The sequence below is a fragment of the Zonotrichia albicollis genome, chromosome 4 (assembly GCF_047830755.1).
Source record: "Zonotrichia albicollis isolate bZonAlb1 chromosome 4, bZonAlb1.hap1, whole genome shotgun sequence".
In the NCBI taxonomy this organism is placed as follows: Eukaryota; Metazoa; Chordata; class Aves; order Passeriformes; family Passerellidae; genus Zonotrichia; species Zonotrichia albicollis.
The window spans coordinates 18,389,924-18,417,546 of NC_133822.1; the positions used below are offsets into that span (position 1 = coordinate 18,389,924).

Here is a 27,623-nt window from a genome sequence, read left to right on the forward strand (position 1 = left end):
ATGGGCCAGGGAGGGATTTTCCTGCTTTGCTCTAGGCTGGGGCAGCCTCACCTCAAATATTGTGTGAAGTTTTGGGTGCCACAATGTCAGAGAGACATTAAACTATTAGAGGGTGTCCAAAGGAGAACATGAGGATGGTGAAGGGCCTTGAGGGGAAGCGTGTGAGGAGCAGCTGAGGGCACTTGGTCTGTTCAGCTGGAGGAGGCTGAGGGCAACCATGGCAGTCACAGCTTGTGCTGAGGGGAACAGGAGGGGCAGGCCCTGAGCTCTGCTCTCTGGGACCAGGGACAGGAGCCAGGGAACGGCTGGAGCTGGGTCAGGGCAGGGGCAGGCTGGAGATCAGGGAAAAGTTCTTCCTCCAGAGGGTGTCGGGCACTGCCCAGGCTTCCCAGGGAATGGTCACGGCCCCAAGGCTGCCAGAGCTGCGGGAGCGTTTGGACACCGCTCTCAGGGATGCACAGGGTGGGATTGTTGGGGTGTCTGTGCAGGGACTGTCGGGGTTGTACTCGATAATCCGTGTGGATCCCTCCAAACTCAGGATATTCGGTCATAGGCTCCTTTTTAAAGAAATATAACCTATCCGGCAACACCGAGGAGCACAGAAGGCGACACAGCACTACAAACATCGGCCTCACTAGGGAGAGCAGCGGAGGAGCATCCTCCCATGCCACACACACCAACGCCGCTCTGACGCCCCCCAGGCCGCGGGATGCCGGTTCCGGCGGGGCAGAGCGGGGCAGATCCGAGCAGCCCCGGCGCCGAGCGGGGCCCCGCCCGCCGGGCGGAGCCGCCTGACCCGGCGCAGCCGGAACCCCGTGGGCGGCGGCGGCCCCCGCGCTGCGGCGGGCGGGGGACGGAGGCAGCGCCATGGGCGCGGAGCAGAGCGCCGAGGCCGAGAGCCGCCCGGGCGAGCCCAGCGCCGCAGGTCGGTGCCTGGCGGGGAGCGAGGGCTGTGCCGGCACAGCGGCTGCGGAGAAGGGCACGCACGGCTGTTTCCCTGGCAGGGACAGCGGCTGTGGAGAAGGGAAGGGCGTGCAGAAGGGAAGGGCTGTTGCTGCGGGAGGCAGCGGCAGCGCGGCCCGGCCCTTCCTGTGACGGCGCGGGGGCACCGCCGGGGCCGGGGGAGCCGGGCCGGGCATGGGCAGCGCCCCGGGCGCCGTGCGGGGCTGGCGAGGCCGTCAGGGGTGCAGGTGCTCGGAATCAGCTGTTCCCCCGTGGGGAGAAGGAAAGGAGCTTAGATCAGTGATCTCGGCGATGTGCTATAAAAAGCATGCCTATGCAATATTCGCATAGGGTTGGGTTCTGGTGTGATTACACTGCTTATAAAGGGTTATTCCCTCTCCCTCCAATATCCAGCATCTCCGTTGCCAGCCAAGCAACGAGCAAAAATGGACGACATTGTGGTCGTAGCCCCAGGAACACAATCCTCACGGAATGTCAGCAATGATCCAGATGTCATAAAACTGCAGGAAATTCCAACTTTTCAGCCCCTTTTGAAAGGTAAGTGATTGTTCTTCCTCTGTTTTTAAATGCCTTCTTTTTTTGTACCTGATGGCATCGGTGTATCCTGAGGTTTCTACTGAAGTTCATATTTCTTCCCCTATTTTTCACTTCCCCTCTTGTTTTAAACCTTACTCTCTCTTTTTTTTTTTTTTTTTTTCTGTAATAATAATTGCTGTAATTAATCCCAGCCTTCTAAACAGTGGGTGAACTAGTTTAGAGGTGTGCTGGTAATGTTCTCTTCAATGGAACCATCTACTGTGAAGACATGACAGCTCCAAACATACCAGCTTGCCCTGTACCACTGGTTGATGAGAGATGCTGTGTTATTTTTTAATATATAATGGATGACAGTCTCCTGTTTTGCTCTAGTCTTTTAAAAATAGACTGTGTGTTACTCACAGAGTCATAGCTACCTGTGTGTGTGTATTCAGCTGCTTGAAATCAAGGTACCTGGTGGGAGTTTCCAACACAGAGCAGGTTTTATTCTTGTTTTTTTTGTAGTGGGGTAGATGGGCTGAGACTTTTCTTTATTTCTTTTCCTCTCACTCTATTTTTTTTTAACTTTCATCCCTTGCACTCATTCTTTGTTTCTTCTGTCGAAAGGAAAGTGATGATTTCAATCATAGTTGTTAAGCCTGCAGTTTAACAAAAAACAGAGGTAGCATCACACCACCACTTTTTGGACAGAAAGTATTTACTTTTTGTTTGTTTGTGTATGCTTACTGCACGAGGGTACTGAAACATGACTAAAACTTGTAGACATTATTATAGCCTACTGGGCCATGCATTTAACATTTTACTGGACACTTTATTTTATGAGTGTGTTCTGGATGTGCATGGCACTGACTGCTGTTTACTGCAGAAGGGGCAAAAAGATAGAGAGGCCATGAAGAAAAGCAGAACATGCTTTGCCTGTAAAGCACATGTTTTGTCCTGCTTTGTATGTAAGACAGAACCAGGGTCGTGCCAGTGACAGCTTGAAATGTAAATGCTGGAATCCAAATCCCTAAAAGGAATGAGGAAGTTTTAATATGAGAGAAAAAAATTTAGAAGATGCTACAACATCTGGCACGAAAGTTGTTGTGAGTGTGTAAGAGTGTGATGGCAGAGTTTCAGTTCCACCGAAGCTCATGAGCAAACCTGGGTTGCGCAAGACCTGTGGAGGGAAGTCCTGGGGAGTGAGACTGGTGATCACTTCCAGAGTTGGTGTTCCTGGGAGTCTGTTAGAGTGTCAGGGTTCCAGGGCTTGAGGTGGGAAGAGAGAAAGAACAGAGCAGCAGCCATGTGGCTGAGATGCTAAGGTTGGAGAGCACTGCCTTAGATGACCAGTCCAGGTCCTTCAGCTCCTAAATGTTCACCCTTTAAGTTGTCTTGGTGACTGAGTTGCTTTTTCTGGATGTACAATAGAATCATTCTCCTCTGCTTTTGTCACTTGGCCTGCTGCTTCCCCTAGAGTCTCCTGAGACCTGGTGACATCTGGTGACTGCTCAAGACTTTTGCATGCTGAATCACTTTTGTGAACACCTTTTTCAGCCTCAAGTACTGGTTATTACTTGAACAACCAGACTGATACTTGTGTTCACTACAGAAGGCAGTGTGGGCCTGTTGAGTGAATTGACTCTTGAGAGGTGGCAGATCTGCCACAGGCCCACTTAAGAAGCTGTTCTGTTTTGGACTGGTCTCTTATCTGTATTCTTCCCATGCAAGATTGTTTCTGGAAAGGTTGAAGAAGTTTCAAGATCTTTTAGGAGCTCATTCTAAAAGCTTGTGTCTTGTGATCTGCCAGCTTGCAGGTGGACTTCATTGTTCTATTCAGTTTCTCCTTGCCTAAGCAAAGCCAATTGGTTTTGTGTTTCAGAAGGGGAATAATCATTAAATAAATGGACTGGCAAAGTACATGGTCATGTAAACACTGCATGTTCTTGAAAAACAAATGCCCTTGTTCCTCCTGGCCAGAGTGAGGTGGGCTTGTGATCAGTGAACCTGGAAATCTTTACCATTGTGCACTCTCACTTGGAAGAAAATGCCAATGTCCTGCCCATTACATCTTTCATGCTTTCCCTTGACTTCTAGAGGGAGAATTGCATCTCAGAGGCACAGCTATGACCCCTTGTAAAAAGTCCCTCTCCATATTTCTTGTAGGCTCACTTCAGGAGCTGGAAAGCTGCTGTCAGGTTGCTCAAAGCTCTGTCCAGCCTGACCTTGAAGACTTATGATCTGGACAGCCTTTTCCAGCCTCATCATAAAAACATTTCTTCCTTATGTCCAATCTAAACCTATCCTCTTTGGTTTAAAACCTATGTCTTTGCTCCTTTATTGCAGGCCCAGACAAAAAGTCTCTCTCTTTCTTACAAGCTTTATTTGTCTCTGGAGGCTTTTTGGGGAAAGAAACATTTTCTTGCTTATGGCAAGAATTGTGCACTGGTAAAAGGTATGGAAACAGAGGTTACTATATGACTGCAGAGGCACTGTGTGAGCAGCAGAACCTTCTTTACATACTGTGCCTCCTCCAGTTCCCATAGGATTTTGTGATTAGCTTCCTCTCCAATCTCATTTCATGGTTCTTCAGGTCAGCCTGGTGTTACTGTGGCCATCTGAGAATCCTGACTGGGTGACAAAAGCTGCCAGGTAGGCAGTGACTGTCAGCTGCTGCTGGCAGCTCAGGGGGGACTGTGACCTCCCTCTGGTGGATCTTGTACATCAGAATTAACCCCTAACTAAAACAGCACCTGTAGTAACTTGGAACAAACTTTTGGTAACTGATCCCCTGTAAATACTGGTTATATTTTTGTGCTGCCCTTTCCCTTGTTGTTTCCTCCTTGTTTGGAGGAAGCTGTTATGGCAGCATCCCTTGGAAGTCTGATACTGAGTATTGAGCATACTGTGAGTTCACTGAATATGGGCTTGTGGTTATTTAGAGATAATTCAGCAGCCCCTTTTGTGTTCTGACTTATTTCTGGAGGAAACCTTAGTACTAAAAGAACAATTTTAATGCTAGATATTTAGCTGTTGAAGCTGTTGATGGTAACTGCTTGGCTTTCTGCAAGAATATGATGATACTTTTCCTTCTGTTTTGTGTTGTCTGATGGTGTTTGGATTGTTGTGTGTAGGTGCCCAGGAGAGCAGGGATTGTTTCTGTGAATTAAGCAATGTGCTGATGTGCTGCTGGAGACTGACCTATGAACAATTCAGCTCTATCACATGCAAATTGCATTTGTCACGTGCAGCATTTCTTCTCTCATAGGAACTCCTGGTGCCTCAAGCCCTGGGAGAAAAAAGGTCAGGAGAGGCTGCTGAGGCTCACCTGCATTCCCAGATGTGTCACATAAATGTCTTTTTGCAGACATTCAGCAAGTTACTTGGGCACTCCATTCCCCTTTGTTTTGAAGACCACTTTGTAGCTTTGTGAAGGGTATTGTGTGCAGCTCATCCTCTAGCCCAGAATAACTGGCTTCTTGTCCTACAAATAATCCTGCTGTTTTTCTAAGAACAGCAAGTGATGGGAAGAGGTTCTTCAGTAAGGTTGTGGCATTTCTGCCCATAAAGTTGTTTAAGGGCATATTGAGCAAACCTCTGTCAGTCATGAACTGGAAGTAAATTAAGTAATTACATTAAGGAGTATACAGTGAGAACTTTACTTACTCTGCTGCTTATTACCCATATTTATTATTGTTATTTATTAGAAAGGCATTTCATAAAGAACACAGTGAGACTTTTACTCTGAAAAGTCGAGGCTGCAGTTTACCTGGAAGCAGTGCAACAAGGAAAGCCAGGTTACATGGCAGAAAGAATAGGTCCAGCATAAGGAGTTTCCTTTTAGGATTTTATTCCTTTTATTTTGAAGAGGAAAACTTGTCATATATTACAGCTGGTGTACATCTTCAGCTGAGAAGCACAGGAAGATGCTGAGAAATCTGGGATGAAGCTTGTGATGCTGTACAGATGCTCTGTGGATCTTCCCTTGTCCTCCAGGGTAACACAAGCTTGTGTTACCTTGAAATTATTGTTTATACTTTTACAACTTCTTTTATGAAGTTGTTTTTCAGCTAGGAATGCTACTTGCCTAAAAAAATACCAGTGTATTTTTCTTTCTAGCATAGTGTATAAAGGAAGGATGGATGTTTAGAGTTTACTGCATTTAAAGCAACATTTTGTCACATCTCACTCCTCAATATTTTCTTACATCTTCCCTTCTTCCCCTTTCCTCGCTGTATGCTCCAACTTCAATTTGTAGTGTAGGGAATTTAGCTAATAGCACATGTCAGTGAGCTTTATTCCTAATTTATTCCAGTGGTACTTGAATAGTTTTATAATTCAGTCCCTGTGCCTTACAAGGAGGATCTGCTGCTTGCAACTGCTGAGGGTAAAGGCCTCTACTAGAATTTGAAACATCCATGTTTGTTGGATGGATCCCATGCCCAGTACTTGTAACAAAATGTGCATGTTGGGTGGAAAGAGGTACCAAGAGTGTGAGTACATCTGCCTGGTGAGTTTGAGCTTTTTTATTGTTATTTTGTTTGTTAGTGGGGTTGTTTTTTAGGTTTGGGTTTGGTTGTTTATTTGGGTTTTTTTAGGGTTGTAGAGCAATATTCTGTATTGTAGAGATATGTCTCTCCATTTTGAATTCATGACTTGAAAGTAGCTCCTGAAATCAGAATCTAGAAGGTGCTTCAGTTTTGAGGAAAGGAGCTTTCCCTTCAAAGGACAGCTGAAGGAGTGGATGATGATGTCTGACTTCCATGTATTCCTCAGTTGTTTGTTGGCTGTTTGGAGACCTGAACTAAGTCAGTTTTCTGTGTGAGAGGATTTGGGTCTCTGGTTAGACATATCCAGTCAATATGCTCCATACCCACAGGGAGAGCATTAGGAACTGCAGGTTCTCTACCTTTCCCTTCCCTTTGCCAGCTGTTCCACACCCCTTGGTGTAGTTTGTGTGTTGGCTCCTTCCTTTACCCTTGGGGATACATTGGAAGATGTGCTGAGCAAAATAACCATGTGGGAGGGAGTTAACTGTGTCCTGGCTTATCAATTTGCCACAGACTCTAATGAGGCTTTATCTGCATGCTGGTCAGTGTGCCTTGAAATCACTGTTAACAGGCTAAGGTGAAAGGCAAATAACTGCTTAGAACATCCAGAATATCCAAGTGTAATCATAAAATGCTAACACAATGTTCATCTTTTTATGTTGGGAGGAGACTGGAAATCAGATGCATCTGGTTGATTAGGCAGAGGAGCTGGAGTTTGTTCTGATGGAGTGTAGATAGTGAATCTTTCCAGACAAGCTTAAGCATGTAATGGGAAAGCACATGGAGAACTTCTTTTTGTGCTCAAGGATTTTAGGCATCAAAATCTAGATGGAATTTTTTCTTTTTTCTCTCTCTCATTTACATTTGTGTATTTTATTCAGCATTACTGCCTTGCTCATTAGCTAAGACTTGATTGAGTCTTTGACTGAGGGGCCAGTTACATTTCTCACTTCTTTTTAATGTGTCTCTTGGCTTCTGTCTCTGATGGATATCCATCTGTTGAACTTGATGTTTTCTGTCAATGAAAATTGCATGCAATGAAAAGTTCATGTCAGAAACACGTTTAGGAGATACATTTATGCCCTGTACATCTGTGCTGTTTTGTAATTTATTTCAAAGGCACAGGGAGCACTGCTGCTAGTTTAATTACTGTATTAAATTCGGTGCTTCTCTAGGTTTTTACTTGCATTTCCAGAGAAGCAGCAGAAATAAGAATTTCAGCAGACAGGCATTGTAAAAGAGGAATTAAGCACTGCATCTCTGGAGGAAGGATCTGTATATACCAGCTGTACATGTGTAGGTTGCTTCATGTGATGCTGTGTGACCCCTCCTACCCCTGTTAATATTTTTTCTCTTGATTGGTGGCTGGTTTTGGAATGTTTCTGTCTTACTGCTGGAGCAGCATTGCATTGCATTGCATCACTTTTGAAAATTGAATGTTTCTGTTGGATCTTAAGCTTTATAGGAATTAATAAGTTTATCCAAATCTAGAAGGTTGTTTGGTCTTGGGCCAGTTAGTTTATTGAGAAATATTATGCTTACCAAGAGAGTGTAAATTATTGCACCCTAATTATTGATTTTTTCCCTCTATGGGTGCTGATTCAGTCAAGTGACTATGCTAGAGGTAAAAGATGAGAGGATGCTTCTGTATGTTCTGCCTGTCTGCAGTTAGCTGCACTTTCTGAAACATCACATCATTCAAAAATTCCACTCTTGTATTTATTTCCTGCCCAAACCCTATCAGCAGAATAAAGAGCAGATTCCAGAAAGTCGTATGTGTAAATAATACGCCCCTTTTCTAATTAGTGTTTGACTTACTAAAATAGTATAAAAAGGAAAAGGGTTTTAAGGTACAAATGAAAAAGCAGGTCTGCTCCAGCCCTTAGCCTTGTTACCAAAGCAGTGTGGTGGGAGCTCAGCTTTAACCATGTTCTCTCTGGATAATTGCGTAAGATGAGATCAACAGCTGACCAATAAAACACAGGTCAGCAAGCTCATTGTTATGAAACCTTGAAGTCTAGAATCAAATTTGATCTGCCTCTCTTCCTTTCTTAGGGCATCTTAACAAAAGGGAAAATAGGAATTTTGTGGTTCATTTGGCTTAAACAGTGAGGTCTGACACACTGAACATTCCCTCTGTTTTCCATGTGGGCTTGGCTTGTTGACACCCTTGCATGCAGAAACCAGAGGATGTGCAATTGCAGATTGCATATTGAACCCTGAGGTGCAGATGATCTCCTGGACACCCTGATTTTCAGTTTGCAGTGGTAACAAAGTGATGAGCAGTGATGTTAGTAGGGAGTGGAGTTGCTGCCTGTTGTAGCTGTGCATGGACACCACTCTGCCCGCATGCCTGCAGGCTGAGCTGAGGGCTCCAGGCAGCCTTTGGTGGGAGCTGCTGAGACACTGTGGCCATCCTTGGAATGCTGTAATGCTTATTGGTGTGGGAGATTAGTGTTTTTCTTTCTCATGGTGGGAGTTCTTACCTTTCAGCAATCTTAAGCCACTGGAGAAGTTCTGAGGATAGCACTGAAGCGATGTGAGCACCTTCTGTGTGTGAGCTGGGATCTTGGATGCTTGTGGAGTTTTTTGTTTGAGGTTTTCCTGTGTGTATGTGTATGACTGTTTACATGGGTGCTTTTACCTGTGTTGCACATGTCTGCTTCTCTATGTTTCAAAATATTTATAATATTATAATTACGTGTGTAATTGTGGCAATAATTTTGGAGAAGACACAATATGCCCAGACTGCCCCTTGATGTATTCATTAAATGCAAAATGTGCAATATCTCCTGCCTGCCTGTTGTATTAAAGATCCACTATGAGTATGTTTCTTCTTGTGGTAAAGAATTGAAGGGCAAAATTAAGTGCACTTGCTACTTACAAGGGGTTTTTTAAAGAGATTAAGGGCAAACAGTAAAAATACATCAGGCAGCTGTTTGAATACACTTGTATGGGGCTTTTGTTTTATTTAATATGCTGATGCATATAAAAATGACACTCTTGAAAAGATGGGCAAGTCTGTACTAACACAGTGAAAACTGAGACTTTTGGATCCTGTGCTGCAGTTGTTAGTTAGGATGTCCCCTGGAAGTCACTTGTGTAACTTAGCCAGCAGTATTGAAGTGTGAAGTGTCATTCAGTGTTGCAGTAAAAGACCTGAGAAGCTGAGGCATTAAAATGAGATTATTTTCACCATGCTACATCAGCATGGTAGTGATGTATTTGTACCCAAGGGAAAGGTGTAACAGCAAGTGGGATACTGGGACAGCAGTGGGTAACTGCTGTGCAGGAGAAATCTATACATTTCATGCCTTGGGAGTAAGGAGGTGCACCAGCAGTCCTTCAACTCAGGCTTGCAGTGTCCTTTCTCTGTTTTCTGACTTGCTGGTTTTTACCCCTGTAGTTAAGAAAATGGATATTGAGATTGGAAAGCCTGCAGTCTAGGTAAGTGCCACAGGGTGTCAGTGGAATACAAAAGTAGCAGGCATAGTTGAAAAGGAGTGCAAACCTTGCTGAAACAGCACGCTGGAAGCTGCTTTCTCTTCAAGCTCTTTCCACGAATATTTGTGTTCTGTTTGCTCTGTTTGGTACCAAGGTCTTGGTGACTTTGCTGGGTTTAGTACCCAGTTGATCCACACAGTGCTTTTTACTGCGAGGCAGCTAGTACTTGGTCTGTGAGGAAGAGATGGTGCAGTGATCTTCAGCTGGAAACCTTTCAGAAAGCTTTATGACCTTGAAAGATAGAAATTTTGGGTGCCACTTATTTTTGGTTACTAGCAGATTTCTAAGTGTGTGTGGTAAGAAAATGTGTGTATAAATCAGCAGTAATTCAGGTGAAAGAATTTGAGGTTCAGAGGCTGTCCATGGCTCTTGATCCTCACCTCAGCACCATCTGTAACAGGGAGTTCAGTAATTTTTTCTTGACAACACTGTTTTGATCACAAGTGTGTTGAAGACCAAGGTGACCTCATGCCAAGAGTGATGCACAGTAAGTGCTTCCCTGGTGGCCCAATGTGCTGAGAAAAAATGTTTGCTCAGCACAGGGGATGGAACTCCAGAACTGTGTCTAGAAAATGATTGCAACACTCTTTCCTTCTCCCCAGCTCAGAAATGTTCAGTTCAATGAGGTCTTCTTTCTAGTTCATCACCAGCTCTACAAACCAGTGTTGGTGCAGGAGTGCAGATCATGGGATGAACTGGGAGAGATCTGATCATGGGACAGACACAAAGTGAGAAGGGGAAAGGGGAAGAAAAAATCTGTCTGTTAAGAGATAGCCTAAAATTCCAGGCTTTTACTCCACCTTCCTCATGTATGAGTACAGGTAATCTCACATAAATGAAGACATTTGTTTGGGAGAATCTTTGTATTGATCACATATGTCTGTTCAGCTAAATCCAGTGCTTTGCTAATTCCTAAGTTATTTTTAGGAGAGAGAGTATGGAAAAGGAATGTCTTGAACCTTAATCTCTCTTGCCTTGGAAATGTCATGAAGGTATCTTGTGTCCAGTCTGTCATGGCAATAAAAACCCTTTGAGTTGGCAAGGGATTTATGTGATTCTCTTCTCATCAGTGCATTAATGGGAGTCTGTACCACAACATCTGGACATCAGATGCAGAGTACTGTCCTTTACTGGATGCTGCCCAAACCTTCTGGTGCTTGGGAAGGTTGTTGGTGCACACCAGGAATTTAAGATTATAACCTATTTGCATATAACCATTAAAAAAATTTAAAATGCTAATATAGGCAATGTTACTGCTTACCTAAAGTTGTTCTCGGTGAGACACCATGGAAAATTACTTGGGCATGTTCTTCTCCCCTGATCTCAGCTGTCCAAAGTGAAATCCCTGGCAAGGCATGCCTCATCAGCACATGATGAGCTTTTACACATTTGGTGTAAAAACATGGGAGTCTGAGTTTCCTCGTTTAAAATTCACTCTTTCTGCAGACTTTTTCTAAACTCCTGTGCCAGCTGCCATGGATGGGAAGCCATGTTTCAAGTTAAAACAAGAAGCACAGTGCCAAGGAAAACCCTTATCCTAAAGAATCCCTTTCCTTTTCAGATATTAGCTTGGCCAGACAAGTGATTGTCTCTTCCTGCTGTGTTTTTACTCTGCTGTGTCCTTGTTGTGGTGGGTTTTCTGCTGTGCATCCTCCACCTTCTCTCTGACTGTTGTGTGTCATTGAAAGCTGACCTGGGATCTGCTGGACTGCAGGTACCATTTGCAGTTGTGGTGCTGTAAATGGAATGCTTCCAAAGAGCTCCTTGGAAAGTGTGGAAAGTCTTATGGACCAGGGAATTATAAATCATGGTCATCAAGAGATCTCAAAAAACATAATTTTCATCTGGTAGTGTTTCAGTGAGTATCCCTTTACTTTTAGTTCTTAATCAGACTAAGATGGTGTTGATGAGCTCCAGGAAAAACAAATCCTGGTGATGCTTCACAAATTTTGGATAAAATTAAAGTGTTCCTTTTGATATCAAACACAAATAATACTGCTGGAAAGGCATTACTGACACTCCTGGTGCTGGCTGATCTCTCTGCAAGGAATGGCTCAGGGTTGGCAGCAGCTGGCTCAGGAGGAGGATGGGAAAAAGGTTGGTCAGAATTTTATCCATTCTCATTCTTTGTAGGAGTCCTGGAAAATTTCTGTCAGCTAAACAAAGCCTGAACCTAAAGGGGAAGCTTGATTTTCCTTTTAACCCTGAAATCTTGATTTCATCTGATGAAACAGAACCTTTATCTTTAAGAGGAAGTGGAAGAGATACTGGAAATAAAACTTCTAAAGTACTGCACGCTGCTTTGCCTCCCATGAGAGCAAATCTTACTTTTTCTGTGATGTGAAAGTAGCAAGATGCAGGTGACTGAAATGGAGGTACATGTTTGCATTTCTACATTTGCAGAAACAGGACAAATCAGGATAGAATACTTACTCTTGGTTTTGGTTGTCTCCCCTTCAGGGAACTTGTCACCAGTTTTAGTATGAACTGAAATTTGCAGTCAGTTTGGGTGGTGGCTGAATTGCTTTTTTTTTTTTTTTTTTTTTGCAATAGTTTGCAATTCTCCACTGTTGTACATTCCCTCAGTTATTCATCTGATTTATTATGTTCTGTGGTAGAGAAGAGAGAAAGAAATTGTAGATTAATCACTTGGAACATAAATGATTTCTTTTGTCTAATGATCTCTATTATGATGACTGATGATTAAGCTACAGTGGTGTTTTAGACTTTCACTTTATTTTAAATGCCAAATGCCTTTTATTACTATCTGAATCCAATTACTTTTGTGGTCAATGTTTGCATATTTATTTAGATGAGGAATGTAAAGGCTTGGCCTAGATTTTAATGTCAGGCAACGGGACAGATGTGGTTGGAGCAGAATTATTTTTCATGTCATAGCTCTTGCCTGTGCAGAGAAAATGGTGGTGGTCTGTCAACCTTTGTACCACCTCAACTTGCAGAAGGAAGCATCTAAAAAGCTTAAAGTTTTGATTGCATCAACTGTTTAAGATGTAAGTAAAAATAAAGCAGTTTTCTGTGCTGTGAAACACAGGAGTGTGAGTTGGATACTGAAGTACTGTTCTGCAGGAGTAGGATTGATGTGAAAAAAGGTGATCTCTCCATAAAGATAAAGTGAAATGGTTGAGTGAGTTGGCTAAAAATGGGCTGTGCTGATCTGCCATCATGGTCAATGTGCAACCAAGATAAGGGTAGTGCATTCAGGACAAAAGAAAAGGTAGAAATTGTTAAATATTAACAGATTTGGTAGCGTTTTGGGAAAAGGTGAGGAACTGAGGATGTTTGTTTTCCAACCTCCAATCAATTAATATTTAACCAGTGGTCCTGAGTGACTCATCTCTACTCCTTGTAAACAAAATTTTAAGATGAAAGGAAGATAGGGTGATCAATGTAACCAGGGAACTCCCTGGGAAACAAAAAAGGAAGAACACTTCTGGCAGGCAAGGAACTTGATTTGGCTCACCATGGGATGTGGCAGGCACTTTGGCTGGTGTGGGGAGAAATCCCAGGGGTTGTGGACAGAGGTCATGTGGGCACCAGCTGAGATCAGCTCTGCCAGCTGTCCCACTTAGGTACTTTGGGACTAAGGCAAGCACATATCCAAAATTAGCTCCTGGACTTGTGCATTAGAAGATAACATGGGCAGGATTTATTGAGGCACTCTGGCTTCCCACAGTGTGTCCCTTTTGGATTCTCTGATGCTTTGCTGACCAACAGACTGCTCAGGAAAGTGGGGCAGGGTGGTTATGATGCACTGAGTGGTGATGCTGTGGCAGGAGCAGAGACAGCTGGGCTGGTGGACTTGCACCTTTGGGCCTTCTGTACAAATATTTTGTATTCTGCTCTTTAATCCTCAGTTTGGTTTGGTGATTTTTCCAAGAGCAAGGGTGAGCAGAACAAGCTAAACCTAAATGGCTTTGGGACTCTTTTCCCTAAAACCAGCAGAATTGGTCTTTACTTTGGAAAGCTGCCATCCAGAAGGAACTGAGGTTGGAAAAGATAAAACATGCTGAGACTGTTCATAAACTTTTTGTTTAGAAACTGTGTTGATGCCAACTATTTTGATGGTTTTGATTTTCCCGCTCCCTTATCTTAACTGAAGGAGTTTGGTAAGAAAACAAAACCTGTGTTGCTTCTAATTTTTAATCCTACTGAAGTTTTTCAGGAGACTGATCAAGTTCTTTGCTGTGCTAAACTCCCTCTTTATTATCCAGATTTCTAGGCTTATTTTTCTTGCAAATCAAAATAAGGTACAGTGAAATCAAGATAAGATGGGCTGAGGGCACACAGGTTGGGGTCCCCCTCCTCAGCCACCGGGCTGTGTGCCTCATGCCATGCTGAGGTGGAGCAGAGACAGCCAGAAAAGCAGAAATAACCTGGGATGAGATCCAGAGGGGTTGGTTCTCCTTTTTGAGCACTAGGGAAAGCATCAGTGCCAAAGTTCTAGGTTGTAACAAGCCTTAGTGCATTTCTTCTCCCTCTGTGTTGTGGTAAAGTAAAGTAGTCACAATCACAAACTCGCTGCACAAACCCTGTTGTCCATCTAGAACTGTGTCTGTAATTTCAGTAAGGAGTGAGTTCTGCTGGTGAGCTCTCAAGTACTGTTTCATTAAACTTTGGTTAAGAGCTATTGCTGTACCACTTTGGATTTTCAGCTGTGGGATATTTTCTCTTGAAATTAAGCCAGGATGTGCTCACTTGCACAAGGCAAATGCCTTTTTTTTCCCTTGAGCCTCAGTTATCAAAGTTTGGAGTTTACTGTACCTTGTAACTATTTTTATTAATTTAACACACTAGGCTTGTTCCAGCCAAAATGTTGGTCATGAAATAGTGCTAAGAAAGAAAATTTTGTATTTCTTCCGCAGGAAATGTAATAAGTGACCTTAAAATAGTGTCTTATCTCATGTTTATACTGAACTTCAACTCTTGTTTATCAATATTTTCTTATGAAAGGAATGAACATTCTTTCAATCCTTAAGGATCAGAGAGCTGAAAGACTCCTGTGTTTGTACGTTTTTCTTCTTCCTTATATTTTTTTCTTCACAGTGACATTTTAGGACTTGCCTACCTGAAGAGCTTTATCCTTACACATCCTAATGAAGTTGTATTTTATTGGTGAAGGAGCAGCTGCTCCATTTGGGGTTCCCTGTGGTTCCAGGGACTCTCAGAGCCAAGGTTGCTGCAGCTGGAGGAGGCTCTCACCTGAGCTGCTCCCTCACAGTGATGCTGTAGGTATTGTTCTTGTTAAACAGGTCAGGAAATGGAGATAGGGCATCACTGCCCTAAAAACCTTGGTTTTGCACATAGTTTGGGTCAATACAGATGATTTCATAACAGATTAGGTGCCTTGTTGGGTTTTGTTGAGTTAGGTTTATTTTTGCCTTTGGTTTCAGCAGTGAGCCTTTGAAATGAGACCTGGGATTTCTGACTGTAGTAGAAGAGCAAAAAAGTTTAGTAGCTGGTTTTGGTTTTCATAAATAATTATCATTAGGCAGAAATGGATCATCAAGACTTTTGCACATTAGGAAGCAGTAGGACAAATGACAGTGCTAACATTTTTATTTTTGCCTTATTCTTTAACTATATGCTCCATGGGGCAAAAGACAGAGCCACAGTGGTGAAATGTACAGATTAGTTCACTGCCTTGCCTTCTCATTCTCTTGTGAAGTGACACTGTAAATATACTAAGGGGATCTTTTCTCTTCAGGAGGGCATACTGCCCAAACCTGGAAAGGGGAAAAAATTGTTAGATTGATTTTTTTTTTTTAATTGTTGGGGTTTTTTTGATTCTTACAATGTAGAAGACAATTAATTAATTAATTGCTGTAGCCCCAAAGAGCTCTGCTCTTCTGAGGTGTCATTGAGGAGTTTGGCATGACACTAAATATGCTTGCCCTCAGGCATGTTCTTGTTCCACAGTTAATGATTCTGTCTAAAGGAGATGCTGTAGTTAATGGATTTTTTAAAACCTATGTGAACCAGGTTGTGCTTAACTCCTGTCCCCCTTTTTGGGATAATAATCATAGGTTTGTGTTAGGAAGCTGTTCTGTATTGAGAAACTTGTTCCTCAGGTGGAATAACTTACAAACTTTTGACATATCTGTGTTTAATTTATTTTTTTGTTTTGGGATGTTGGCATCTTGCAGTGAAACACATGAAGGTGACTGTTTGTGATGTGCTTTGCTGTCTCTGCTTCTGGGAACAGTTAAATTAAACCAAAAAGAACACTTTACTTTCAAGAACATCATAAACCACTGTAGTCTTTTATTCAGTGACTATCTGTCCCTTTTCAGTGAATGTTAAAAACACATTCACAAAGTTGAATTTTCACTGTCCTCTGCTTCAGATGCAAATAAACAGTCATTGCATACTTTTCTGATGTCTTTGAGAGGAAGCTATTTCTGAAAAGTGAATACAATCTCTGTTATCTGAGTGAGCAGCTATCCCAGTGCATGGCTGAATCAATCCCTGCACAGAGATGATGCCTGAATTATACTTCAGAAATGTTCTAGATTGATAATTTCTTAATATATGAATCAGACTGATGCGTTAGTTTTGCTTTTTGGGCACATCTGGTAAAACAGCCCTCATGGAAGATGTGGAAAAGTAAAATAAGGAAACATGCTACTTTTTTTCCCCCTTCTTAAATGAACATTTGATTCGTATCAAAATAACATTTGTTGCCTTGCAATCATATAGCCCTGTATTGAAGTGTGGCTATCACTGAAGAACTGCAGGTTTAAAGGGCATTTGCTCTGCAAACTTGCAGAAAGCAAAATTCCTCTGGTCTGTGCTCTGGAAAGAGCTTGGCTTGGGCTCTGCCTGGAGGATGGGTACCATGGGGACTGTTGGTTGTACCTGGGGTTCCTGGAGTCCATCTGCCTGTGCTGGTGGATGGGAGAACATGAAAATGGTGCTGAACACTGCATGGAGATGCTGATAAGAGAGGCTGATGGCTCCTCCAAGGCCAAGTGGGGCACTCTGGCTCCTCAGGGTATGCAGTGTAGCTTGAGCTGATGTAACAGCTCCCTCCTGTCCAAGGAGGAGAACACACCCACTCACATTCCTGCTTGGCATGTCCCTCCATCCTCATGAGTCTGACATGGATCTGACCCTGTGTGAAACTGATTTGTGCTGCTAACCTGGCAGAGAACTCTTGCTGTGCCAGGTTAATTTTCCACTGTTAATAATCTGCTTTGGTCTGTTGCTCTATCAGACAATGCCAGGGCTGGTACAAGAGTGGATGCAGGGCCACCACCCCTTTGTGACAGTGATGAACCTTTGGGAGGGAGCTGATGGAGCTTCATGCCAAGGCTTTGCTCCTCTGCTACTGAGTGTTGCTGTTTGATGACCCCATCCCTTCCCTTTACTTTGTGCTGCTGCCAGCCCTTGTTTGGGTGATGTGCTGAAACACACTGACACTGCCATGAAACTGTGGTCTCTAGGTATGATAAAAGAGCTTTCCTTGTTTTTTCTCTTGGTGGGAATCATGTTTCACTGATGGCATTAGCCTGGCATGTGTGTTCTGGCATCCTGTGGCACACACATGCTGTTCCTGCTCAGAACTCCAGGATGCATCCATACCTTCAGATGAAGTCATGGCTCCCACATCTGATTGCAGCATTTGCTGAGTAAAACAGGTCTAATAGATCATTCTTCTGCCATTTATATTGTCAGCCACGTGTATGTTGTCCATTTCAGCTGAACTGTTTATTTTTATCAGCAAACTACAGTAAGAAATTTGGACCCAATAGTAAGTCCCTGGTGGAATGAAATTAGATTTTTTTTTTTTGGCCATGACTGAAATTGTTCTAGATATCAAAGACACTCTTAAATTCTTTTTTGTTTTTAAAGACATTGAATAGCCATTCATTCTTGGCTGTTTTCTTCTATTTCTCCCCCTGTTAAGTGATTGCACAACTTGACTTTAAAATCAATAATTCCTCATTGATAATTGCTCTCAGGCTATGACATCAGGATTTTCTGGAAATATAAATTCATAGCGCTGATAGCAGACTATATGATTTCACTCTGGGAACTGGCCAGTACAGTTGGATTCCCTGATGTGCAGGAGATGATACAATATGAGTCTGTGTATGTGCCTGACACATTTGGTCTGTGTTTTCGAGGGACTGATGTGTTACAAAAGCCCAGTCTGTAATTCAGGTACATTCTGATGAAACCAGAGCACCTCCTTGCTATGAACTGCTGGAATATTTTGCTGTTCTTATTCAGCTGTCCTGTTTTCTGCCTTTGCATTATTTATTTTTGCCTAGCAGACTGATTAAATGCTTCTTCCAAACATTGCTGCAGGGATTAGTCTGCCATAGGCTTTTTCCTTCTGGCATTCCCAGAGTTCCTGGCAGTTTAATGCCTTCAGGACGCCTGGTGCAGACCTGCATCGAGGCAGTCTCTGCTCTGGAGCAGATGTGTTCACAAGGATTATCAGGAACATTCCTTGCTTGCACGTGGGTGGAGTGGGCTCGGTGTTTAAGTGAGACAGACCGCGGCAGGCGGCTCCAGAAGTTAGGAATTGCAATTAGATGCTGGAACAGTCAACCACAGGATGCTGCTGGGGCCAAGAATTTAACAAGGTTCAAAAAGGAGTTGGATGCTTGCTTAGGGGTTAGGAATAGAGGGAGTTGTCAGAATAAATGATTACCAAACGTTTTGGAGGGAGTCTCATACCTTGTATTTCTGAGTCTGTGCTGGCGAGGTTACCTGTCTTCTGCTGATGCCTGGGCTCCTAATATTGCTGTTAAGGAGAATTAGTGTGATCAGTATTGTTCATTCCTCCTAGGGTACAATGCAGCACTAGTCAGTCCTCTAGTTATGATCCACTTTGGCAGTTCTCTTTTTGAAAACTATGCCTGGGGCTTTTGGGGAGGTGGGAAAATGAAATTTGCAGCTTTGGCGTGCAATGCAGTTACAGCCTCTTGGTTTTATGCACTTTAGGGGAGGGCTGCTTGTGGTAGGGGAAGGTACACACGCCCTCAGCAGCAATACCACTGCTGTGAACACCCAAACTGCCTTGGGAAGGAGCAGATTTGGGTGTTAGGGACTGACTTCTAGGCAGTGCAAGGCAGTGTCAAGGAGTCTCAAACCAGAGTAGTGGGGCAGAATCATCCTCAGCTAGTAAAGCTGTTGCCCTGAGCTTGGGCTGTGCATTTGCCCCAGACCTCAGCCTTTATCTTTTGCAAGAGCCTATACTGGGTTCTGTAGCTTTGCCTGCTTGTTCAGCATTGACTTTTACCTCTTCACAAAGCTTTTTGGATTTAAACATGTGCATTGTACACACCTCAGGCACTGCAGTGGTCTTTGGGGAGTGGCATGAGCACAGCAGGTTTCATCTCCTGACCTTCCAGCTGGCTCGCCAAGTTCACTTGGAGCTTAAAGCTGCTTGAAGGCAGTCAGTCTTGTTTTCCCTACTCCCTTGTGCTCTCCCTGCCTCTCATGCAGCCAGACAGGGAGCTCAGCCAACTGAAAACTTAACCCTACCCTCTCTAAAACACCACTGGTTTCTCTCAATCTCATTTCCCTGAACTAGTTTTCTACTTAGCTGTAAAAGCTGCAGTGATGTAAAGGAGAGGTCAATATAGTGTGTTTGGGTTGCATATGGTGATGTAGGACAGCAGCTTTGGCTTAAATTGGCCTGCCTTGTATGCTGAAATACAGGGTAGAAACCAGCAATCCTGAATACAAATTCAGAAGAGAAACAAGTTTGGGGGTTTATACCCTTACTTTATTTAAGTGTTTGAGCTTAGGTTTCCATGAACTGTCCTCATTCCGCAGGAGGTTATTTATTTATTTATTTAGCTGACAACTTTAAGAGAAAAGAAAATAAGTAAAAATCCTATGGGTTAATTCCATTGCTTTTGGATAAAAATGAAAAGGACAGAATTTTCATTCTCTTCCTATGCTTGCTGGAAAGACCTGTTGCAAACAAGGGCCGTGATATTATTGAAGGCTGCTCATTAATGTTTCCTATAGCAGCAGTATAATTTCTTGATAGGTAAATGGTAGGATTTTACACTGTGCTTCTACCAGTTTAAAAAACTTTCCTTAGGAAATAAGAATAGGATGGAAAGAGACATAAAGGATAAGAATAGGATGGAAAGATACTTAAAAGATTTCAGGGGTGAAAGAGTGGATGAAAGAATGAATGAAGCCTTGCAGGATATGGTCTAATGGTTGTGGGGAAGGTGACATTTGGCTGTAGGGAAAGTCACCATTTTAAAAATCATTTCAGTGATGTGAGTCAAAGATGTGGTACCTTCAATGTAGTGTTGTTAAAGAAGGAAACTTGACTTTCTTTACATTGTGATTTTTGTGCTGCAGCCATAGTTGAGAAGTGATTTGTTTCTCCAGAGTTAGGGTTTTCTGCCTGTGTTTCCAGCCTGTCTTGGTATCTGGCAGTGGCTGGGTGAAGGTTGACATCTGGGATGCAAACTGCCTCCTCTTTTCCAGGTTCTCTGCTTCCATCACCATTCTCTTGCAGTGAAACCTCAAGGATGCAGACAGAACTGCTCAGCTCCTGCCCCAGCTGGTTAAACCAGGACAGACTGGTTAAAGCATGCACAGAAACGATGGTGCTATGGCAAAATGTTCAGAGCTTGCTTCTCCTTTTTAAATTGTACTGAGGCACGAGAGTGTTCTGGTGTCAAAACCAGTGGAGTCTGCCAAACATGATTTGTGGTGTTAGTCTGGTCTTGTTAAAGACCGAACATAGAGAAGTTGGAGATAAATCGCTGTGAAGTTTGGTGTGCTCTGAGAGGGGAGAGGTTGGGTTAAATGAAGCAAAGGAGTGACTTTCAGTCATAGATCTTGGAATGCTTTTGGTAAAGAACACCAGAGCAGGGCTTCATGCCCTTTGCTTGGAGGAGAGAAGGGTGAAGCTGCTCCTGTTGGGAAGACAAGCTCTGTGGGATTGTTGAACCAGTGGGGGCAGGTGGCAGGAGGTGCATGACTCATGCAGGAGGGGGAGTTGCAGCTTCTTCCTGTGTGACCTCGGGGGAGTGTTCCTGTGCACAGCTCCTTTGGATGACAGTCATGCATGATTTTGAAGAACTTGCGTGGGCATCACAGAAATTGTAAGTTGAAACGCCTGTGTTTACCTTAGTTCTCTCTAAGGAAAGACTTGATGTGGATTGAAGTGTTCTGGTTGAATGACAGTTGTCTTTATCAGCCACAAGCACTGAAGAGTTGCATGCTAACCATAGAAATTGCCACTTAGAGATTTTGCTTTGCAGACAAAAAATCAGAAGGCAAATGGAGAAGTATGGGAGGAACATGTGTTTCAAGCTCTCTGAAGCCAGCATGTCTAGAAGTACAGGAGATAGTCCTGTAACTTTGCTAATGCTGAAAGAAAAAATATTAAACATCCTGAAATTAGCAATGCAGTTATGGAGGTAGCCCTGAGTCTCAGAGTGTGGGATGGGTGCATGCACACATTCATATGTACATTAATTACAATGGCCTGATATTGTGTCCTGACCACAGTGAGCTTGCTCCATTTCTCAGTAACTAAGAAAGGAATTTGGCCCTGTGAATGAATTTGAAATGCTGTCAGAAGCATTCTTTCATGTTACAGGAAACGTGCATTCTGTGGTCGCATATACCAGAATGCAGATGATGTGCTCCTTGCTGCTGCTGCTCCCACCCAGGCTGCACTTGGCCAGTTTGCATTGACCAGATGGGAGAAAAGAGGCAGAGTGCAAACACTGAGTTAGAGCTCAGTATAAGTTAAAAGTTGTGTTCTGGTAGCATTTCTGTGGAGCTCTTTGTTGGAAGGATATAGAGTGATCCTACTGCAAAGGGGTAATGTGCTGAGAAATTTTGTAATGTTCTTTAAGAGTAGCAGGGATTATAGAAACATTATTTACAAGTCATCAGTGCCCTTAAAGACCCTAACATTTGTCTTTGCCTGTTGCTCAGAATTGCTGAAGGTTGCTGGTGCCTCTGGAGACACACTAGTCCAGTTTCCCTGTACAAAGCTAGGACAGCAAAAGTGGGTTGCCCAAGACCCTGTTTGGTTGTGTTTTGAGTATCTCCATGGATAGAGACTCCCCAGCTTCTTTGGGTACCTGATCCACTGCTGGATCGCCTTCATAGTAAACAAAATCAGCAGAACAAAACCAAAAGAAGCTGATGTTTGTGTTTCGGTTTTTGTCCACTATGTCTTATCCTTTCTCCATACTTGAGAAGAGCCTGACTCCTTTTCTGCCTCCCATCATGTGTTTATCATAGGTGGGATTCCCCTCCATGCATTTTCTTCTTGAGGATAAGCAGCTCCAGCTCCCTCAGCCTTCCCCTGTGGGGCAGATTTGTAGCCCCTTAATGATCTCTGTGATATTCACTGGATTTCCTGCCAGCCTGTCCTTGCCTGCCTTGTGCTGGGAAGCACTGGGCACAGCACTGGGCTGTGCTGGGCACAATGGAAGGAACACCTTCCTTGATGTGCTGGCAGCTCTTCCCCTGCAGCCTGGCATCTCTTGGCTGCCTCTGCTGCAGAGGCTTGCTGTTGGCTCATGTTCAACTTGCTGTCTGTCTGTCTGTGAGTCCTCCCCTGTGAGGCTGCTCTCTCCCCCAGCATCATCTGGGGCTCGGGGTGGCTGCTGCCCTGGTGCAGGACTCTGCATTTTGTGTTGCTGAACTTCATGAGATTCCCATCAGCACATTTCTCCAGCCTGTCAAGGTGTCTCTGAATGGCAGAGGTGTTTTCAGCTATTTTATATCATCTGAAAGTTTGCTAGCAGGCTCTGTCCCTTCATCTAGGTCATTTATAAACATGTAAAACAGGATTGGCCCCAGTATCATAGTCTGGAGTCACACCACCAGTGACTGTCCTCCAGCTGGACTTCATTCCACCGACCACAAACCTTTGAGCCTGGCAGCTCAGCCAGTTTTCAATCCACTTCACTTTTCTCCAGCCCATTTAGAGGTTGTATGAAGTTAAAATCTGTGTCAGTAAAGACCCACTGAACCCATTGCTAATTAAAAGGTCCAGATAAATATTTTTTAAAACAGGAAATTAAAAAGAAATAGTAATGCAGAGGCAGAAGGTTGCAGAAGAGCAGGGAAGGAAAGGATAAAAGTATGGTTTTGGGTGGGAATTCTGCTAATGAGCTGTGGCTTAGCTTTTCCTTTGTCTGTAAGGGACTTTGGAAATGTGGACTCATTTTTGGAGGAAAGCAAGTCAAAATGTTAGGAAGGAAAAGTTCACAATCTTCTTTGGAGATCTCAAAAAGCTGCACAGAAAACCTGAGCTGTGCCATGGCTCAGTTTCACAAGGACAACTGGCTGAAATAAATGTACTGGATTCAAACCCTTCTTGTCCCCAAAGGAGAACAACTTTCCTTTGATTAGTGTTGATTTATACAAACTTTTCTTTCTTGAATATGGGAAATGATCCAGTACTTAATTATTAGGCATTGTGGACCTCAAGGTTATGCATGCTGTGTACACATTTATCTCAGCTGGTTCTGTTTCAATTGATACTAATTGGTTTTGTTGAAAGAAAAGCTTCTGATAAGATGTCTTGTTATCAGGCTTGATTTGAAGCTAATTAAACCCCTGAGACAGCACTGCTATATGTTTTTTAATTCCTTTTGTGAAAAAAATGTGTTTATTTTGTTCCCAGGCATGTGAATTGCTGTACTGCAGCTCTCACCTCCCTTGTTGCATGGGGTGTATCCAATGGAGGAGAGCTCTGGCAGTTTCTGCAGTCTGTCTGTCTGCTGAAACAAACCAGCCAGGGAGGTGTCAGTCAGCCAAGCACCACTAAAATTAGATGGTTAATTATAGTCAAGGTCGTTTGGGAATTTGTGTTCCTGTCAGTATTTCTGTGAGCAAACATCCTATTTCTGGGTACTGGAAATACTCACATACTTCAAATGCTCTAGGAAAGATAGCCTAGAAAAGAACTCAACCCTGAAATGAGCACAGGTGGGACCTGGCACTCAGGTTTCCTATGGAGCTGCATCCCTACTTGTCAGCCAAGGCTTGTTTCACCTTTAGGACAGCAAAACAAGCACTGATGGGGTAGCATCAAATGGACATGCTTCTCTATCCCTCCAGAAACATTCCCCTCTTTTCCACTCAACTCTGTCTGGACACTGTATTAAAATATGTTTCAATGCAAATGCTTGTAAGCAATTTTGTGCTAAAAATGTTCTTTGTGTATTCTGGAATTCTTTTTAAAATTTTATTTTAAGACTGCTGTGTATAGTTTTTGTTTGTGTGGGGTTTTTATGGCATGCTTGTTCATGTTTGTTGAAGATGTGTAGTGTTTCTGTGTGAGGTGTTGGTGCATCTGCCTGTCTGTTTAGTCATGGAAAGGGACAGGATAACCTTGAGGGCAATCTGGTACAGTGGTGGTGTAGCATCTTATCAGGCCTTCAAGGCAATAGGAGAATTCCCATTTATTTAGGCTGGCTGTCTTATTGGAAAGAGAGAGGGGATCCCAATAAGATTAAGCAAAATTTGCAAAATTTGTATTTGATGGCTTTATTTTTCAGCTGCTACTAATATTTTACAATTTTGAAAGAACTGTTAAGAAAACAAGAAATAAGACCTTGATATTCCAAAACACCTCTCTACAAGATGGCAACCTTCTCACTGAAAATTGAGATTAAAAACTCTAATTTGTTGGTTAAAGTTACTTTGAGAGCCTGGATGTTGCTTCCTCATGGTTTGAGAACATATTTCTTGCCTGACCTGGACTATGATTATTACTTGTACTCTGCCTACTTCCATTAAAGCAGTCAAGGCTTTTAGAAAATCAGGTGATGAGGAGGAACTGTCTTGTTTGTTAACATTTTCTGTATGAACTAGGAAAAAAAAAAGGGAACTACACAAGAACAGAGCTTGCTGTTATGTGAGGTGTTGCAGGGACCCCTGTGGCAGCTGGTACCACTGGGATTGGTGAACTTGCAAGAGCAGCTGGATCCAAGTGATGTTAGAGACACCACTGAGAGCTGGGAAGGTTGAAGAACCCAAGGACAGGTTGAGGGCCTGTCTAATCACTGGATTCCTGTGCTTTGTTTGAAGCCAGGTTGTCATCTTGCCTTTCTTCTCTCTAACTTTCTAAGTTACAGTGGCAGGGCAAGGAGTTATTTCCTGTGGGTTTTTCTGGGTACTTCTAATACATTAGTACAGCTGGCATATGTTCATGGTAATATTCAAAACTAATTTTTTTTCCTTTCTTTCTGAAGGTACTTGTTGTTCGTTGTGTCACAGAGAAGCTAAAAGAACATTGTTTTCATGAGCTCTAAGAACAGTTGCAGCCTTTTCCTGAACACTGGGGGAGATTTTAGGATGGGTTTCCTAGAAAAGTGGGAGACAGTAGGTTGGTGCTAGCAGAACATCTTCCATTTACAGCAGACCTTTCCTTCTGGCTAAGTGTACAAATGGTCATTGGGGAGCAAGAAAAATCCCAGGGAGGGATGCAGTTGTAGTTGCAACATATCAATAATCCTGTAAGTCACAGTTTTTGTAGAGTGCTTGCCCTTTGATGAAATTGTATGTGAGAGCCAGTCAGGGTAAAAAATGTCTGTTTCCAGTCTTTATTCACTGCTAGACATTTCAGGGCTCTTGAACTTTACTCAGCCCTTTAGGTTTTGTCAAAATTTTCTCTGCTTCTTGCTTTAATAGATGGTCTGTCCATGGAGCCCATATAGACAGACAGCAATGCATTTCATTCAGCACTAGTTGTCTGAAGACACAGGTTGATGTACTTCAGATAAATGTCAGCTTGGGTAAGGGGTGTGGGGAACATACCTGGAAAAGGATCATTTGCTTCCCTTTTCTCCAAAAAAGGGAAGAGGAGGTGAGAAAGGATGGATAAAGGAGGGAGGGGAGAAGAGGAAGTCACAGGTTCTGCATCAGGTGGGAGGAAGGGACACCAGCCCATTAATCTGCTGTGGCTCTTCTTTAACTTTAGAGCATGCTAGGAAAGGATATAAGAAAATCTGTTAAAAAAGAAACCTAAGGTTAAAAAGACATTGGTCTGCGCTCCTAAATTTTTTTTATGTTTGTCCTTTTTTTTTTTTTTTTTTTTTTTTTTTTGCTTCTCTGCAGTATCAGCTTTTTCTTGTTCACAGAGAGACAAACAGACTCTTGTTTCAGGGGAAGGGGGTGGTGGGAGACCCGGGTAAGCAGCAAGGAATGTCCTGTTCACTGCTCCAGGTCGGAGACATGCAGGGGGGAGGATTTTAATGTATAACGAGCAGCAAAGTGTCAGCAAACAAACAACAATGAAAGCAAAACGCAGCCAGTAACCTTGGGGCTCTGACACTGAGCAAATGTTTATCAGAGGAAGATTCTGCTGGACATCACCGGATAAGAATGAGTTGATGTCACTCTTGGCAAGGGAGGGAGCTCGTTTTTTTCCACACAAACAGCACAACACAGCAAGAGGAAGGAGAGGGAACGGTGGGAAGGAGGGGAGGGGAAAGAGGAAGAGGAGGAGAGAGCTGTTTGCTGTAAATTGTTCTAATAAAAATATACTGAAGCATGGCTTGTTTTGTTGGAAGGGGTCTCAGTGCTGGGACATAAATAGACAGAAGTTAAGGATGGACCAGGGCTCCTCCTGCACTGTGGCTCTGCAGACCTGTACACAGATTCCTGACAGCTGTTGCATAATTTGCTTTGACTTGCTCCCAGTCCAGAGTGTGCTACAGGCTTGTTCCTGTGGCCCTCATTCAACAAAACCTCATTTGGCTTCAATGGGAATTTCTGCTTGAATAAAGAAGTTCATCTTTTGTGACCTCTGGTAGTTTCTGTGCCTGGCCAATGAATAGGAGGACACCCCCTCACCCTCAATCTCTGTATGTCCTTATTTTGAAGCTTCATTATATTTTATACTTCAAGTAATGCAGAGTTTGCTCTGTAGAAAAAGAGACTTAGATCACATAGGCAGCAGAACAGTGAAAGCTGCCTTTCAACAGGGACCACTTGCTAGCTAAGAAGCCACAACTCGTAGGTATTTGATGAATTTCAAGGTGAGCAGTGTTGGAAAGCACCTCAGAAAAGATGTAGGTATGATAAGTGGATGTAGTGATAGAACAGTTTTGGAAAAAGCTGTTCCTAGAAACGAAACAATCTTCTAAAATTGAAAAACCATGTGAAATCTTTAATAGCATCTAATCTATGGGTTGTCTATACTGAAACATCTACTGCTCATCATCCCCTGTATGAATGCTCCTGCAGAGCACAGAAGTGACAGGGAGTCTAAGAAAAAATTGATTTAGAACATATAACAAGACTAGGAGTTGTATGGTGCTTGCTCTGTGTTCATGCACTCTAGCTCAGAGCAGACCATTTCTAAAGGAGTTCAAGTTAAACTAGAAAAGAGCTCTCCTAGGCTGGAAGAGGTGCCAGTACTGAGCCTTCTAGGAATATGGATGTGAGGAACTTTTTGTGTCTGTATCCTTCCCTTTCTCACCCTCACCACGTACATAGGTTGCCATCAGCGACCTGAGCTATGCAAACATCTCTGAGGTGTCTGTGTGGTTACCAAACAGCCCTTCAGGATACTGAGCACTTGTGGGAAATGGGGCCATTCTCTTCAGAACCTTACAGGGTTTAAGGGCTGGGTTCTTCAGAGCCCAAACTTTTCACATCAGTTAAACAATGTAACATGTTCAGCTGGCTCTCACTGCCAGCCTTGTAAGGAGGCAAAGCTTTACATTTGACCCTCTTGTTATGGGATTCCTTAGGGATATGTGACCCTCTGGAAGCTTTTCCATTTGATCACCTCCTGCTAGACTGTGTCCCTCAGAGCCCTCAGCTAGCTTGGTGTGGAGGGAGCAGACTGGAGTGTTCTCTGCTGAATGACCTCGCTGGACTCTGTGCACTGGGGACCTTTGCAGTGACTCAGCTCTGGGCATGAGCAGAGAGCAGAGCATCAGCCCTCGAGGCACCCTGGACAAGGAAAAGAAAAAGCTGTTGTGTTTGTGTTGGCTGGAGCCTTTGATCAGTGCAGGCAGTTTCACTTGGGGAGGAGGAACAATCAGATTTGTTGCATGTTCCACTCCTTTACCCAAAGCTTTCAGAATCAAACAAATAATTTAG

The 27,623-nt window shown here is 43.3% G+C and overlaps 1 protein-coding gene across 1 annotated transcript in view; it reads left to right on the forward strand.

The window, feature by feature from the left end:
• The first annotated feature begins 621 nt into the window (after positions 1-621).
• The window catches only part of BORCS5 (BLOC-1 related complex subunit 5), a 71,701-nt gene continuing 44,699 nt past the window's right edge, over positions 622-27,623 (forward strand). The window contains exons 1-2 of the mRNA XM_074538999.1: positions 622-925; positions 1,357-1,500. Coding sequence (XP_074395100.1) covers positions 868-925; positions 1,357-1,500 — 202 coding nt within the window. The 5' untranslated portion in view covers positions 622-867. The remainder of the gene's footprint in view (positions 926-1,356; positions 1,501-27,623) is intronic.